The sequence below is a fragment of the Apodemus sylvaticus genome, chromosome 5, assembly GCF_947179515.1.
Source record: "Apodemus sylvaticus chromosome 5, mApoSyl1.1, whole genome shotgun sequence".
In the NCBI taxonomy this organism is placed as follows: Eukaryota; Metazoa; Chordata; class Mammalia; order Rodentia; family Muridae; genus Apodemus; species Apodemus sylvaticus.
The window spans coordinates 58,299,310-58,317,209 of NC_067476.1; the positions used below are offsets into that span (position 1 = coordinate 58,299,310).

Consider the following 17,900-nt stretch of genomic DNA (forward strand, 5'->3'; position numbering starts at 1 on the left):
TGATTCTATGAAAGCATGAACTATGAACTTACATCTTTACATTTCCAACACTTACGTTCATGTGTGCCACACTACTTTTCATTTTCTGTTCTCAGCTGACCCAGTAAACCAGATTCTTCAGGTTCATTCAAGAGCTGCGTACTCAATGGTCTGCTGCGTACTCAATGGTCTAAGTTCCTTGACAGGTTTCTTTTTCTGTCTCCACACGTCACCTAAAACACAGTAACACAAGCCTATTAACAATGACTAATAGTATGTGCAATAATGGCACGTTCCTTCTAAATAGTAGGCACCTAACCACTTCATTTTCCTTAATAAAAGCAGTTAAGTTGAATTTTTAAAATGAAATCTTTAAATAGTTGCACAAAAGGAAGTGTACTTAATATGTATTAGTAAGACTACAAAAGCAAGAGAATAAATAGCAGGCTTATTCTGACAGGGACGAGAGTTAATTATAAACAGCTCTTGTAACACTAGATTGAAATGCTTCAGCAAAGGAAGCTTAGACTTAGATCATCAACTATTATATATAAAAAGAAACCAAGAAAACAATACCCAATTTTTATACATCAGTTATATAAATGAAAGCCAATGTTTGTACAGAAACAATCTTTTGAAATATACTCCATATGGAAAGATAATGTGATAAACTGAGATGTGTTAGCCTGCTTTACTGAAGGCAGAAGACTTCAGATACAGATGCACATTTAAAGAAGCATTTGGTTCTGGATATACCTAAATCTGCAGTAAATGTCTTCTGTGTGCATATGTAAATGTATTCACATGTGCCTGTAGAGACCACAAGACAATCTCAGCCATTGTCGTCTTTCTTTTAGTCTCTCACTGTCTGGGAATTGCCAAGCAGGTAAGGCTGGCTCTCCTATGAATCACAGAAATCTGCCTGTATCTGTCTCCTCCATGCTGGGATTACAAACAGGAGCCACCATGCCCAGGAATCAAGCCCAGGTCCTTTTGCTTGCATGGCAAATGTTTTACTAAGTAAGCTATCTCCCCAGTCGTAAATATGTCATCTAATAGCCTTTTGCTGAATATATTTTAATTTCTATGAAGTACAGAATTGGTAGTGACATTCACATAGAACTGCCAATAAAAAATTTTATAATTACATATAGTTTATGGTTTAAGGAAATCAAATCACAAAGATAAAGTGAAATATAGGAAAACGAAAGAGTAAGATGATACAGGGACTACGAAGAACACAGTACTAAATGGCTGACGCTGAATACAGCTGGCACGCTAGCCTGAGCGGGCACATGAAGGACAAGGTCCTTCCACCTATCTCCCCGCTCTTCCACTCTTCATGCCCCTCTTCCGTGACATCGGAGCCTTAGAGGGAACTGTATGAATGTTTTATTTAGGGCTCAGCACCTTTAGAAGCTCTGCTTTTGCCACTTATTCACTGTATGTGTCTTTCTCATTAAAACCAAGAGTATAGTGTTCTATCTACTTTTTAGGTCAACTTAACACAAGCTGGTGTCATCTGAGAGAAGGGAAACTCAACTGAGAACATGTCTCTGTAAGATCAGGCTGTAGACAAGCATGCAGGGCATTTTCCTAATCAGTGACTGACTGGGTAGGGCCCAGCTCATTATAGTTGGGGCCATCCTGGGCTGATGGTCCCTGGTAAAAAGCAGGCTGAGCATGCCACAAGCAAGCCAGTAAGCAGCACTCGTCCATGGCCTCTGCAGCAGCTCCGGCCTCCAGGGTCCTGCTGTTTGAGCTCCTCCCTGGGCTTCTGTTAATGGACTGTGATTCAGGGTATGTTAGCCAAATACCCTCCTGGAAGCTGTTGTTGGTTATGATGTTTTGTCACAGCAACAGTTTCCTAGGACATATAGTATTTGTCTATAGGTATGAACATATTTAGAGGGTAGTCTATACTACTGGCTTAACTAAACAGTAAGTTCCCCACTAAGGCCTGTGATTCCTCCAGTCAAGTATCTGACTGGGTCTCCTCCTGTGGAGCAAGCCTCTAGACCAATCCGAGAGCGAGAGCACCTGGTTACCCAAACACAGGCAGGATCACTACTGCACTAGTGTCCCCATCCCGCCTGGCAGGTTGGTACTGAAGTCTGTAAGGTTCACATCTGAGCACTTGGCTACCGCTCCTCCTCCAGCAACCGGGACAACACGTCCCAGCTCTCAGAAAGCTAGTCAGCAGGGAACAGGTTTTCAGTTAGTTCACTTCCAACTTGTTTTTTTTGTATCTTGCAATCATGGTATGTGGTGTCTTTAGCAACATGGTCTTAACACGTTGCAATTTAACAGAAAACGACGATAAACTACATTGTTGAAAAAATTCTTTAATTACAGTTAGTTTTTAAAAAGCTAAAGTTTCAAGCTAGATTTACCTGATGCCCAAACCATCTAATAGCGCCCCTCAATGAAACTGTCAGTATTAGTAAACAAATGCAACATTGGGAATAAAAGCTGGGAAATTTAGAAACTATTCTTATCCCAACACTGGCCTATTCCCTTGCAGAAGCAGATCAAAAGACTATGACATTACTAAAAATACTTCTTCGTAATCTGCAATAAACATTTACTTGATCAACATACCTAGAATGAGCTATGCAGAGATGGTATATATAAGCAAGTCAATCATTTGCTTCCACTGGGCCAAAGCACTTTGCTGTGGTTCTACTGACTTAAGCCTGGCTTTTCTCCTTGTCTAGCCACACTAATTGCAATTCTCTATGTATTTCCCTTCAAAATGCTTATTTAAACTTAACGAGTTTTCATTCTGTTTAGTATTTGTAGCTTTCAGCAGAGAGCAAATAATTTCAGACACTCCCATATAGTCTTTTATATTTCCATGGCTCAGAAATGTAAAGAGCAGAGCTGGTAACACTGCAGAGCTGCTGCAGTTCAGAAAAGCACAGACAGTCCTCTCATCGTCCAGATGTGGACGAAACATGCCTCAAGGAAGGTTCTGGAGCTCAGCACTTGGAAGCTTTACACTTAGGCTAACTGGAAATCCCTGCAATGAGAGCAGTTTATATAAAATTTAAAGCTGCTGCTGCTCTTCCCAACACCACTATATGGACTTTGTGATGAATTATTAAACTTCTCATCCTGACACAAATAAGCAACTCAGCAAAAGCACACCTGCTTCTGTGAGTAAAGAGGGTATTTTATAATAGAAGATGCAGCACTCCAGAGAACAGTACTTTACAATGGCGGTTAATTTCCTGTTCCAGAAAGCACCAGAAACCAAAAGTAGCATTTGTACGACATACTTCAAGCTGTGAGCCAAAACCTATGAAATTATGTATCTGTTGATTACATGAAACCTTCAGAACATGAAGAAACACTCCGATGGCCTGACTGCACTGTCCTCTTGGTACAACATTTCAGCACCGTTTGTCCCCTGGGTGTTTAATCCGTGTAAGAGTACTCACTGAGATGTGTGACATAAAACTTGCTAATAGTCTGTGCCTCTGTGTTCTACAGACTAGCAGCAAACCCAATAGACTTAAAAAAAAAATCCAAGTTGTCTGATGGGGAAATGGTAATATTAAACAATATTCAAAATTGAAGAAGAATCTTAAGTTAGCTATAAGGGTCAAAGTGGAAGGCAGAGACTCGGGGACATGCCTTTTCCCTTCCCAAGTAGGAAATAAGAGGAAGACTGGCCACAGTAACACACAACATTTGTGCACAATAATGCACAAACATTTGTGAGGGACTTATTCCATGATATGACAAGAAAGGAAATGACTTCATCTTAGAGTCACAATTTTAGGAGGTCATCATATCCTTAAGGTGCATATCCTTAAGAGTCACCAGGTACAGCTAGCTACAGGTTGACAATTGTCTGTTATCTTAAATCTCAAACTCTCTGAAAACAGAGATGTTTTTGTTACATATATGGTAAATCATTTAACACCAAAACCTGGCCTGTACCATCTTGAGTCCGTGTGCTTCTTGAAATATGAATGTGTTTGGTTAGAAAATGTTGACCTGGATCTCAAAGAGAAAATGCTTAGTAAATACTCATTTCCTTTCTTAAAATATAAAAAATCATAAATGTCAAAACAGGTCTGATGTAAGCATATATAATAAGACATGCAGGCCTATGCCTCCACGTCACTAACGAATCAGGTGCTCTGCGTCGTCCCCATTTGAACTCAATCCCCATGTTCCCACCCAAGGGGGATGCTGTGCAGAGTTCAGGATAGAGCCTGTTTCGAAGAGAAATGTGTGTTAAATCATTTGATCAGTCTTCTGGTCTCTGAGTCTCTGTACAAAGAAAAGCTTCAAGTTTAGAATTCGGAGATACCTTAAGACAGTAACATGCAGATGATTAGAGAAAAAAACCTAAAAAGAATCTTAATGAGCACTATACATTATCAACTAGGAGAAAGTTATTATCTGCCTTCATTCTTATATCATAAAGCTAATCCACTATTAAAAAGCACATGATACAATAACTTCACCTTAAAAAAACAATTGTTGATCTCTGAATGTTTTCCTTTTTACTAAAACATATCATCTGTAAAAACTGGAATCTGATCATTTTTGTTTCAAAATACTAGCCATCCAGTTCTAGATTTGCCGTACTAGTTCCCAGTTTAGTTTTAAATAATTTTAAAAAAATCTACATCTTGAACTTATTTAAAAATAACTTATTCAAAAATAAGTTATGACACTTGTGGAGCAATTCCTTTGATCCTGTCCCCTGGCCCTACTTGCTCCCACCCCACACCTCGAAGCTGGTTCTGATAGGTCTACACTTGATGCCCCTGATGAAGCTGGTTCTGATAGGTCTACACTTGATGCCCCTGATGAAGCTAGTTCTGACAGGTCTACACTTGATGTCCCTGATGAAGCTGGTTCTGACAGGTCTACACTTGATGTCCCTGATGAAGCTGGTTCTGACAGGTCTACACTTGATGTCCCTGATGAAGCTGGTTCTGATAGGTCTACACTTGATGCCCCTGATGAAGCTGGTTCTGATAGGTCTACACTTGATCCCCCTGATGAAGCTTGTTCTGATAGGTCTACACTTGATGTCCCTGATGAAGCTGGTTCTGATAGGTCTACACTTTATGCCGATTCTTCACTTCACTCTGTTCCTCTTCCCCCTGTACTTGGCCTTCCATCCCTACTTCCTCAGCATTGATCAGGGTTATAAAATGATCTGTTGTAAAATCCAGGAACAACTCCCTGCTTTGACCAGACACTGCTACATACTGGTCCTCAGCTTATATATCACCCCTCAGCTCTTGCTCTACCTCCGGCTCTTGCCTTTTAAGTTATACTTCAACTTTTGCTCATGGACTCTTCATTCTGTTCATTACTCTAATGTATCACTGGAAGCCTTTGACACGCGTGTCACAAGAACAAATGACTATAGCTGACTTTCACCTTGCTGTATTCTCTGAAGAGCACCTCCATCCCTAATGTCAGCTGCCGTGCCAATCTAGCCCATGCCTCTCTACGGGGCTCCACTCAAGAGAGGAGACCTCCACATGGGCCCTGATGGCCTTCCAGAAGAAGGCAGAACAAGCTGGACTCCTCTGGTCTCCAGACAGCTTATCCCCTAGCTTGTCCCCTGTAAATGTTCCCAAGTGGCAACTGACTTTTTCTTCACTCCAGGTCAGTCATCAAATCCTGATTTTGTTCTTTTTCTTAGTAGAAGGAACAAATTTGCTGTTTTCCCCATACTCTGCCTCTGTATACAGGAGGCTGGTGGGAGATTCCATTTAGAGAAGTTCCACTCATAAAGCCACTCAGCTTCATTCCAGAGACAGAGTGGATTTGACAAGATTTCTCAGACTCTAAGCACTATCTGTAACAGTTCCTGAAGTATACGTTCCCTTTGCATACTAGACCTGGCATTCCACTTATGGAGGGCAAAGGTGTCCTGTTAAGTATCTGTAAGGTCCCCCCCTCCCGTGGGGAAACTAGGCTTTGAAATTAAGCACGTATTATGTTAGCACATGTTAGGATTATCCCCTGCTTTCCAAATGTCCTTAAACATTTTTAAAACTGAAACCTTTGTCTCTAGGTCTATTTCCACAATGTTTCACTTTACGATATATTTTTAACAGAAAATAATTTCTCAACAGCAGTCCTTCTGCTACTGAAGAGAACAAAGCCAAGGTATCCTCCATGTTACGGCCCCCTGAAGTATGGAATTCATTCTCCTCAGCCTATCTCTTAGCTCACTTTCCCATATATACTTGGCTCATGGCTTCGGTGCCTGGGAATGGGACTTAATTTTATTCAGTAGCCCAGAGATTCATTCATTGAGCAAATGGTGTCTTTACAGTTTCTCTTGATCCACTGATTTCAACTCAGGTTTCTACCCATTTTCATGATAACAAAGACCAAAGAAAACATTAATTTAAAAAGACATCATCCTCACCATAATGCATGCCTTTCAACAAAACACTTTAGTGCTTCTAATCATGTACCAAACCTTCTCTTCATTTGTTCAAGCTTGTATTTGTGCAGAAGAGTCTCTTTGAGACTGTAACAACTGAAAAAATACATGATAAAGGACCTCAAAATAATGAGGCTATAGCACAGTCTTTCTTATAAAAACAGTAGCTATGGATGGGGAGGTAATTACATTACACAACACAGAAGACATCAAAAAGTGAATGTTCTTACCCATAAAGTGGAGAAATGTCTAGATGTTGTAACTATACTACAAATATACTATTGCTAGGTGTACAAAAAACAGGAGGTACCAATGCCAAGTCCTAAAGGACAAGCAGGAATTATATCCATACAGAAAGCGAAGGTCATTCTAGACAGGGACCCACACACATACAGGCTCAAAGATATTTAAAACTAACAAATAAATAATGACTTCCAAGTCATTTGGGTAAAGGAAGCATGTAGAAAATGAACATAAATGACATGGACCCTAAATCATGGAGCTAAATCATGAAAGGCCTTTTATGTATGGTTACAGCAGATCTCTGAAATTCTCAGTCACACACACACACACACACACACACACACACAGATAGTACCAGATACACAAGTTCAAAATCTAAAATTAAGTTTTATAAGGTAAGGGTAGCTTTTGGTTATCTTAGATCCAAAGAAGAGTCAAGTCTTTTTGACATCAAAGAATACTCTTCTACCCCTTATTCTTGGAGCCACCAAGCTGTCTGTCATCTGCATCAAGGCGGCAGTAGTAAACGCTGTGCCCTTTCAGACACTATAAGAGGTAACTGGACTGGAATGACACAAACCCAGGAATGCAGCACATGCCTTCACCTTCACTTCACTGTGGCCTCCCCTCCTCCAAGTCAAATCAGGTCCCCAGCTTTGCCAACTAAGTCTGCTAACTTGCACAGATTGGCTTAAAATGACCTTTCTTATCACTAGAGGTTTTGTTTGTTTTTTCTTCTAGACACCAAGCACTACCGCCTACCTACCACAGACGCTCTGGTCTAGAAGGAACCTAACCTTGTGAAGTGATTCAGGGAGGAAGTACTGAACTTTGTCTGGCTTAAGCCACTACTGAATTAGGCTCAAAGACAGCTAATTCTGGGTCTTGCTTACTACGTTATTAATCCTTTAATCACTGAAACTTTTCCTAAAAAAATAAGGAAGCCCCATACTTTCTTTTCTTTCTGTTCACTGGGCTTTACTGACATGGCACAATAGGCAAAGGTTTGCTTGAATCCCCTGCCCACCTGCTTTTGAAAAAAATGTTCTCCAAGTTTGTGCTGAGGTAAGCATTCAATTGTCTTCTCCCATGTTCACCTGGGAGATATAAGACAGAGATGTGTTAACAAGGTGAGAGCTTACTGCAATCCAAAATAGAGGCCTTTGCACACTATCAGCCTTCCATGTTAGAAACTGTAGGGAACCCCAAGACCATGTTCTCTGCACAAAGATTCATTGGCTCCAGAAGGACAAAGGGCAGAGAATAGGAGACAGACAGGACGGAGGATGAGGGAGAAGGGGAAGGGACAAGGGAGAGGGTAAAGGGTATTTGTCCCAAGGGAACAAAGGATTGTCTCTGGATAGAGGAGATAGACATGCATGTAGGAAAATAACTGTGTGTTTGGGGGGGTGGGGGGGAAGGAGTTAGGATGAGGTACTTCATTTAAATTGGGCATGTTAATTAGGTGACCCAAAAGAGGCTTTGGATGGTTGGACTTCAATACGTTGATAGCTGGATCTTTACAGGTTAGATAAGGGAACAGATCTGAGGGGCTAGCTTCTTTTTTAGCAATGTAATCTAACGGGTTTTTATCGAGACACGGGGAACTGGGAAGAAGGGCCTTGTCCACCACACTGAAGCTGGCAGAGTCCCTGCAGAAAATTCAGACTTACAGAGAAAACATGGGAATCTGACAGAACAGCCCTCAAAGACACTAGTTCCAATCTGCTGTATTACCAATAATCACCTTTCTGGAACTGGACTATTCCCAGACTGAGTCTGACTGGGCCAGTCATGAACAAGTTAGGACTCAACTAGGAGGTAAAATACCCAGTCTAAGCGGGACAGTGACAGCACATGCTTTTAATCCCAGCACTTGGAAGTCAGAGACAGGCAGAGGTTTGTGGCCAGCGTGCTCTAAGGAGTCAAGACAGCCAAGACTACACAGAGAAACTGTCTGGAAAAACAAAAAGGCAGTTTAAATACAGAGCACAATTAACAGAAAAGGTAACTCATTTGTACATATATGGATCTTTTTGTCTTCACGTACATATACGCACAATTCAAGTTGCTGGTGCAAGTGGCTATCAGCCAGCGGGTATCCCGTCCCCGAAATCTGACATTACGTTGTGTTATGATCCATATTGTAGGTGCTTGGATCTGAACCTAGATGCCTCTAAAAGAGCAGCAAGGCTTTTAACCCCTAGGCAAACTCTCCAACGGCTTACCGGGACTCAGTTAATGTTTCTACAATACCTTTTCCCTAAATTATTCTCCCCTTACCTCAAAAAAAAACGTAAGTGGCTACAGTGTATCAAAAAAAAGTCTTGCATTTAGAGCAGGTGGGATCAGTTGATACATTGCTGTTTGTGAAAGTTGACTGTAGAGCCTGCAGCTCGCTAGGAGCAGGAACTGCAAACCCGAGTTTGGAAGTTACAAATAGTAAAGGCTTTTAGAGTTAAGGTGAACTACGAGACGTAAACACCGAAGATGTGAAACATGGAGCAAGCAGTAGGGCTAAACATCACAGGGGTTCAGTCTAGTCAATGAAAACGAACCGTGAATAAAAGTGTAATAGATTTGGCTGCTGGAATATTAAGCTGGAATGAGGCAAAAGAGTTACGTGAGTTTATTAACGCCAGCCCTGGGTCCTAGGAAGCAGACTGGGGACGCGACCCAGGGAGCTCCCAGGAGAGGGGTTCACCCACGATAACCCAGACCAAGGCACACACGCGCACGCCCAGCCACCGGCGCTGGGCCCAGCCTGTTCACGCCGCACCTCGCGGGCCGCCGGTGGAAACGGTGCAGCCACGTGAGGAAAATAAGGCCCACCCGGCAAGCGACCATTCGCAAGCCCCTGTCCTCTCCACGCGACCTAGCAACCCGCTGCCCCGACTCAGACTCCAAGTCCATCCCGAGTCTTCAGAGTTCCGTAATTACCTAAAGCTCCACCGCGCCGCCATCACACCGGAAGTGCGTCAGTTCCCTTTCCCGGGTGAAAGTAGCGCGAGAAATCAATGAAAAACTGATAGTAAATTGGCAAATATATTAAACTATTAATGATAATACCATATAGTAACACCAAACTCAAAGCAATCCAGCTAGTAGCACTGTCACTCCTTACAAAGAACACGAGAAAAGAAAAATATAAGTCCGGGTGAACTACAAAGTCCAGAATGCTCTGGCAGCGCGGACGGAAATGAATAGTAGTTTGCCAAAGAGGGCCGCAGTGCATGACGGGAATTGTAGTTCGTGCGAGTAGGCGCTCACAATAGAGAAATTCGTGAGCTAGGTTTTCGAGGCGTTCATCTTATTCTGACACTGCTCATCTTCTAAAGCCATAAAAAGTAGTTCTTAGTAGTTACCCTTAGGTTTTTTTTTTTTCAGTGTTAAAGCTTAACGCTAAGGTACATACTAGGAAACTACCACAGAGGCTTACTATGTAATACCTTGCCTGAAGATACTACAAAGAAAAGAGTAGAGGAGATCCTTTTCAGACTTTTGACAAAAGCTTTCGCAAAAGTCTGTTTAGGGGGCGGGAAGGTGACAAAATATTTAGCATCTATTAAGTTTCAATATTTTAAATTCAAGTGAATGGAAGACTATCTGATTATAAATGGCATGTTATAAGGATAATGAGAAGTAAATTGGAGTCCCAACATGGTGGTGCCTGCCTTTACTCCAAGTACTTGGGAGGTCGAGACTGGCACCGTGAGTTCCGGGACAGCCAGAGCTACATGAAGGAAGGAAGGAAGGAAGGAAGGAAGGAAGGAAGGAAGGAAGGAAGGAAGGAAGGAAGGAAGGAAGGAAGGAGAAAGAAAGAGAAGGAAGGAAGGGAGAAAGAAAGGGAGAAGGCTAGGCAGAGGAAGGGAGAAGGGAGGGAGGGAGGGAAAAAAGAGAAAAAAGAAAAGCAAGTTGTATTTATGTTAAGGGGAGGTGACTATTTTCAGGGTTGGAATGTGAAATCTGTAGAGTTCAGAGCATTGGCCTCAACTATCCTGTTTCCTTAGTCTTTGATATTCAGTGTTAATAAAAGCTAAGCATTAAAGAGCTTGCTAATGTGATTGGAAATCTCTTCCTATAACAACATCATCTTTATATTCCCAAGTGTTTTGTAAATCAGGCTTGGCTTCTCCAAGAATTTTGTTTAATTTTTAAACAGAGACTGACCAGGCCTCACTATGTAGCCCTGGCTAGCCTGGTACTTACTATGTAGACCAGGCTGGTCTTGAACTCACAAAAATCTGCTGGGCTCAGGCCCTGCTTCATAGGGGCTGGCATCAAATGCCTGGGGCACTAAATTCTGCTTCTCTATTATAATTTTAGGGTGATTGAGCTTTCAGCCTTTTCCTAGCGATAGTATGACATCATTAGGGTTTGTAATGCTGTAAAGTGACACTGTGACTACAGGAATTGTTGTATTAAAACAGACAGAAAAAAACAATGTAATTGGTGCTGGCTTACAACCGAGGTTTCTTTGATTATTGTGATGGTGGAAATTGTGGTGGGGGGTATTATGGCATCTAAGTAGTTGTGGAGCTAGAGAGGTAGTTAAGAGTTCTGTATCTAGATCCACAGACAGCAGGAGGAGACATTTGAACCCTGGCCAGACTTGAGCATCTGAGAAGCCCACCTCATTGACACACTTCCTTCCACTGCATCACACCTACTTCCACAAAGCCACACCTCCTAATAGTGCCAATTCCTATGTGCCTATGTGGGCCATTTTTATTCAAACTGCCACAGGGTGTTTTAAAAAAAAAAAAAAGTCCTGGGCTAGGCACTTTAATCCCATAATTTGAAAGGCAGACCTTATCTCTAATAGTTCAAGGCCAGCCAAGGCTACATAATGAGCTTTTAATACTAGTATTTGGGAAGCAGAAGCAGATATCTCTCTAAGAGTTTGAGGCTAGCCTGGTCCACAAGGTGAGTTTCAGGCCAGCCAAGGCTATATATCAAGACCATGTCTCAAAAAATAGAAACAAAACAAAACAACAACAAAGCAAAGGGAATAATAGAATTCTAGAGCTGGTCCTCACCCTGTATTAGTTTCTAAAAGAGCAGTATTAATAGAATATATAATAAGGGATGTATCAGGCTGGCTACAGAATATGGTCTCGGTAATTGTCTTAGGTTTTTATTACTGTGAAGAGACACCATGACCATGGCAACTTTTATAAAGGAAAAAAATTTATCAAGGCTGGTTTACAGTTTCAGAGATTTAGTCCATAATCATCATGGAATGGACTAAATGGAGGCACTTGGCAGACATGATGCTAGAGAAGGATTTGAGGGTTCTACATCTTGATCCACAGGCATCAAGGAGAGTGTGTGTCACATTTGGCATAGCTTGAACATAGGAGACCTCAAAGCATACCTCCACAATGATACTCTCTCTCCAACTAGGTTATACCTCCTAATAGTGTTACTCCCTATGGATCAAGCATTAAAACACATAAGTCTATACTTGGCTCAAGCTAGGCAGTGGGACAGCTTCTATAGCTCCTGTTTGGCTGCCCCTGGGGTTGGCTCAGGCTAGGTAGTGGGGCAGCTTTCTGACTGGCTGCCCATCCTGAGGGGTGGTTTTATCTGGAATTTACTGGGTTGGACTTTTCCAGTTCTGGGGAATAGAAACTTAGGCTTACTCTCCCAAACTGCCAGTTTGCAATCTATCATGGAGTCAGGCTGGCTCTGGCTAACTCAGTACTCTCAAGTAAGTTAGCAACTGAGATTAACCATTTTAAACTCATGTGTTACCTGAGATTCTGGTCATCAGGGCTTAAGAAACAACTGTGATGAACAAGAGACCAGAACCACCACAGTGAAACCTTTGCTTTGCTGGGATAATTGACATGGGTCAGCTGGAGATGATAATTAGACCTGATTAAGAAGAAAGCAGCAAGCTTTAATCCCAGCACCTAGGAGGCATAGGCAGGAGGATCTCTGTGAGTTTGAGGGCAATCTAGTCTACAGAGAAAGTTCTAGGAGAGCCAGGGCTACACAGAGAGACCCTGTCTCAAAAAAAAAAAAAAAAAAAAAAAAAAAAAAGACAAAAGACAAAAGACAAATCAAACAAACAAAAATAAAATAAAGAAATATAAAATGTATAGTTTGAAGAGAAAAATGGAATTTGATGTTGCATCCATGGCTGTCTTTAAGAGATAAGGATATTAAAAAGAGACTAGATTTACATTGGAGTAAAGGCGTGTGCCACCATCGCCCAGCTACCTTTTTGAATTTTTATTTTTTAATTAAAATATAACATTTTTCCTCTTCTCTTTCCTCCGTTAGCCCCCGCTGCGACAACGGCAGCACATGCCTTTAATAGTTAGGGAATTTGTTGATGACTTACAGTCTATAGTTCAACTCCCCAACAATGGTCAGCAGCAGCTGTGGATGGAAGTCCAAGGATCTAGCAGTTTCTCAGTCCCACGAGGCAAGCAGGCAAGGAAGAGTGAGTAAATCTTCCTTCTTCCAATGTCCTTATATATCTCCAGCAGAGGGTGTAGCCCAGATTAAAGGCTGTACGTCTCCAACAGAGGGTGTGGCCCAGATTAAAGGTGTGTGCATCCATGCCTTTAATCCCAAATGATCTTGAACTCAGAGATCTCCTTGTCTTAGCCACTATGCTTCAAGATCTCCATACCAAGATCCAGGTCAGAAACTTATAGCTCTGAGCCTCCAAATTAGGATCATAGGTGAGCCTTCCAATTCTAGACTGTAGTTCATTCCAGATATAGTCAAGTTGACAACCAGGAATAGACACTACAGGCGGGAAACCCAGGAGAGCTCAGAAATGCAGAGTCGGCAGCCAGATGCATGAAAGTATTGAAATCGAGTCAGGCTTAGATTTAAACCTTCCCACGGTGCAGGTTAGAGTGCGACCAAGTCCAGAAGGCTTGGCACCCATATACAGCATAGTTAAGAGATTCTCTGAATGCTTAGGGCGATGGGGGGGGGGGGCAGATGAGACAGGTCATAATTTTAACCATTTGGCAGGGCAGAATTCTGCAGCTGAGAGGAGGATTCTCCTGACCTTAGGGGTTATCTCTACAACACTATTCAGTTTTATGACTGTCTGTGACCTCTCTGGTCACCTCCCTTCTATGGTTCAAATGTGGGACCCTAATCTTATTTCTTTCTCTGAGGTCCCAAGGACAGGCACCAGCTGCATCTGGGGAGACTTCAGCTGTTTAACAGGGAAAGTACCGGCCTTGGAGAAGCAGAATCGAGGTCGCTTCCGCTTCCTCGAGTGAGCGAGCAAGCAAGCAAAGCAAGCCAGCCAGCCAGTGAGCATTTGTGGCTCCTCGGTTTGTCCTGTTAGGGGAAGAGGGGCTTTTATGGGTAGTGCTATTCTAAGGCCAGATCGGGTTCTCTTGGAGTGGCCACTGGGGTGGGATGGGGGGAGTGGGGGTTGGGGTAGGAGGGGCAGCCCTGTGCTTGCTGCAGGAGGGAGGGCGCAGCACAGAAGCCATGCTGTCTGCTTACTCCTCCCACTTTGTCACAGACTGGAGAGTAGGAAGGGAGAAAGGATTTCTGTGGGAAGGCTTAGACGCCAACTCTCTGTACCTACACACTTGAGTTCTCTTCGGTGAGGCTTCCATGAAACAGAACATTTAACAGCAGAAAGCTAACATCAGCAAATCAAGGGCTACAAGAACATGACACATTCAAGATGACCACTAAGTGTGTCCCACAATTACCTGGCAACAGCCAGGTAGGCCTGGCCTACTCTAAAGGGGGATGCTCACCTCCTCCTCTCTCTCTTACTCCTCTCTTCTCTCTTCTCTCTCTCCTACCTCTCCCACTCTCAACTTCTCTCTTGCCCCTCTTGGGCTCTCCTTCCCTCCCCCCTCTCACAGGGTCATAGCCGGCCTCTGCTTCTCTGGTCTCTCCCTCTCTCTGCCTTTCTCTCCCTCTACTACCCCCCTAACTCCCATGCCATTTCCTGAATAAACTCTATTCTATACTATGCCGGTGTATGTCTGGTCCCTTGAGGGGAAGGGATGCCTGGCATGGGCCCGCTGGGGTACCCTCTTCCCCTACACCGCCGTATACCACATTCTCTAAACCCGTTTCTCTTTTTATGATCACAACAGTGTCACCTATTATTTTCATGTTCAAGGTATTTACCCACTATTCAGGATTTATTTGAGGTTGTTAAAATACTTGAACTAATCTATGTTAATTGTAATAGAGGTGAGACAGATGAGAGAGATGTATCACAAGGAGCACCGGGGATGTGTGTGAAGCTTTGTCAAAAGCACTACTCAGTTCTGTTAGAAGTCAGACATTGTCAATGATAAATCCTTTCAGCATTACCTTAGTCAATTCTTAACCTATTCGTGTCTCTATAAACAAGCAAGTATTTGGGTGATGATGCAACTGGGCTCCTAGATTGAGGGCGGTTAACCCCTCCCTTGTTTCCCTGGACATCTTAAGCAAAAGGACTTTGCAATAGCCAGCACAGACAGCCAAGACTTCTTATACTCTCTCTACTCACAGCCTCTCTTTTCCCAAGGAAATCATACATATCCCAGGTATATAGGCATGTAGAAATAGGTGGACAAATTCTATCTGCATAACTTGAATCACCTCTAATTCCAATTGTTGATTGATCCTGTTATTGATGCCTTCTAATGCATTTTCAATTTCAATTAGTATGTGACTTTTTAATTGCTTCCATCTGTCAATTAAATTTCTCTGTGGAGGGTTGAATCATTTCTCTGTGTCTTCTAGGAACTCAAGATTCCTATAGGTTGAGGTTTGTTTGTTTGTTTATTTATTTATTTATGGTATATATTATGACCATAAGGCAAGGTTAAACTTCCTCAAAGCTCTTGATACTTGTTGACATGAGACATCTTGTGGGATTTGAAAATTTAGGTATTTATTCCAGTTCTTGTCATATGGCCTTTTGGTTTTAGTGCCTATCTTTTGAGAAATCTAAGTAGGTTGCTTATTTTATGTATCTGTGAGCTTTTGGTGACTTCTACCCTTTCAGCATCAGCCCAGAACTGTCCCAAGCCTACTGGTTGTATATTGTCACTGCAAGAGGACCATCCAAAACCATGCTTGTCTTAGATCTGAAGATGGTATTTTAGACAGGCTGGGGTTTCCACAAGGCTATCCCTAAGGTCAGGATAGGCCCAGAACATCATCCATATTCATGAAGCTTTGTTAGGCACAGAAGGATTCTGCCAGTTCTGCATGTGTCATGCTTAATTTTTAATGTCAACTTAACTGGAATTAGACTCAACTAGGAGGCTCACCTCTCCATGTGTCTTTGAGGGAATTTCCAAAATAAGTTTGGAAGACATATCCTGAATGTGAGTGGCATTCTCTCATGTCTGGGGACCCAGACTGAGTTTATAAAGAGAAAAAGAAAAACAAAACAAAAATCCAAGATGAGCACCGGTATTCCCTCTCCTTGATTACTGTTTGATACCTGTCTTAGTTAGGGTTTTACTGCTGTGAACAGATACTATGACCAAGGTAACTCTTACAAGGGACAACATTTATTTGAGGCTGGCTTGCAGGTTCAGAGGTTCAGTCCATTGTCATCAAGATGGGAGCTTGGCAGCATCTAGGCAAGCATGGTGCAGGAGGAGCTGAGAGTTCTACATCTAGTTCTAAAAGCCAACAGGAGAAGACTAGCTCCCAGGGAGCTAGGATGAGGGTCTTAAAGCCCAAGCTCAAAATGTCACACCTACTCCATCAAGGTCATACCTACTCCCACAAGGCCACACCTCCTAATAAGTAACACTCCCTGGGCCAAGCATATTCAAACCACCACAGTACCACAGACCAAACAGCTCCTATTGACTCTTTCATCCTGATGAAATATTTAAAAAAAGAATGGTTCTGCCCCACCATGTCTCTGTACCAAGTCCAGGCAGGTTTCACTCAGGGTGGCTCTCGCTGTTGCCACTGAGCCAATCTCTTCTAGCTAGTTTTTACAACATCTTAGCTGTGTTTCCTCTCTGCCATAGATTCTGTAAATGGCACTCCTACCCTGCACTCAAATACCCTGTAAAGCATGACTCTTAAACTTCAATAGTTAACCAATATATTTGTGTATAAGAAACTCCCAAATTCAAGATGCCAATACAATGAAAGTTTTTGCCAATATTTCTAACCTCATAATACATACAAAAGGATGTTCCAAGCCATAGTGTACAACACTCCTGCTGTGACCTCCTTTTCCATGCACCTTGCTGCATCTCTCTCTCTCTCTCTCTCTCTCTCTCTCTCTCTCTCTCTCTCTCTCTCTCGCTCTCTCTCTCCCCCCCCCCATTTATGCAGTCCTCTACGCCTCCCACCCCCTTAGCTCCTTTCCCCTCCAATCACTGGCCTCTCAATGCCTCAATGTGAATGGATAGGAAATATCTTGCAACATTTCACCCTTTATATTTAATTTAAAAAAACTTTCTCTTCAAATATAAATTGAGCACAACTATTACCATTTTGTAAATTATACAGTATAAGATAGACCTAACACCCAGTCTATCATTTCTGTCAACCAAACAGAACTATTGTCATCTGTACTATCTTAAAAGACTATAATAATTAACACCTGACTCATGTCTTGGCTATAAATTTTATGTCATCTGAAAACTATTTATTTAAGTCTATATCGACTTTATCAAAATTAAACAGCTTGGGCTGCCTATGAGACTAACAGTCTTTAACCCCATCAGAAATCTCTTTTTCTCCTTACATTCTTTTTGGTCAGGGATTTAGTTAGATCAATGAGAAAAATAACTACTAGAGGCTATAATCACTGTATGTGTGTGGACTAACCCCAGGCTTCCAAACCAGGTCTCTGACCACCAATGCAACCAAAATGCATCACATGTCTGAGTCCACATTTCAAGACCAGCACAGTGCTGGGGCAGGTCCAAGGACTGCATTTCTGTCTGCTTCCTATTACTGAACTGGACAGGTGGCCAAAGACTTCTACAGTCAGCCATAGATGAAACTGACTGGAATAGAGGTCTAAAAGATGAGGCCACCTGTCTTTTCCAAGGACTGGGGCTGACCAGAGCTCTGTCTACAGACAGGCAATGGAAGGAGAAACTTTAACTCCTACTTATTGATATTTAACCATCTCAGCCCTAAATTTGGGGGGGGGGGGCAAGCCTGTAATCTCTACTCTTCTATGTTTAGTGAATAGCATCTTGTTGCCTATTGTTTTTCTATCCTGCTTAAAGAAGTCCTGTAGCCACTATTAGTAACCTTAACA

The 17,900-nt window shown here is 42.3% G+C and overlaps 1 protein-coding gene across 2 annotated transcripts in view; it reads right to left on the bottom strand.

Moving 5' to 3' along the window:
• The window catches only part of Cwc22 (CWC22 spliceosome associated protein homolog), a 45,023-nt gene extending 35,315 nt beyond the window's left edge, over positions 1-9,708 (bottom strand). For both annotated transcript variants that reach the window (XM_052182779.1, XM_052182777.1), the window contains exons 1-2: positions 9,596-9,708; positions 56-212 (exon numbers count right to left, since the gene is read on the bottom strand). In XM_052182779.1, coding sequence (XP_052038739.1) covers positions 56-82 — 27 coding nt within the window. In that variant the 5' untranslated portion in view covers positions 83-212; positions 9,596-9,708. The remainder of the gene's footprint in view (positions 1-55; positions 213-9,595) is intronic.
• Between the last annotated feature and the right edge of the window lie 8,192 nt (positions 9,709-17,900).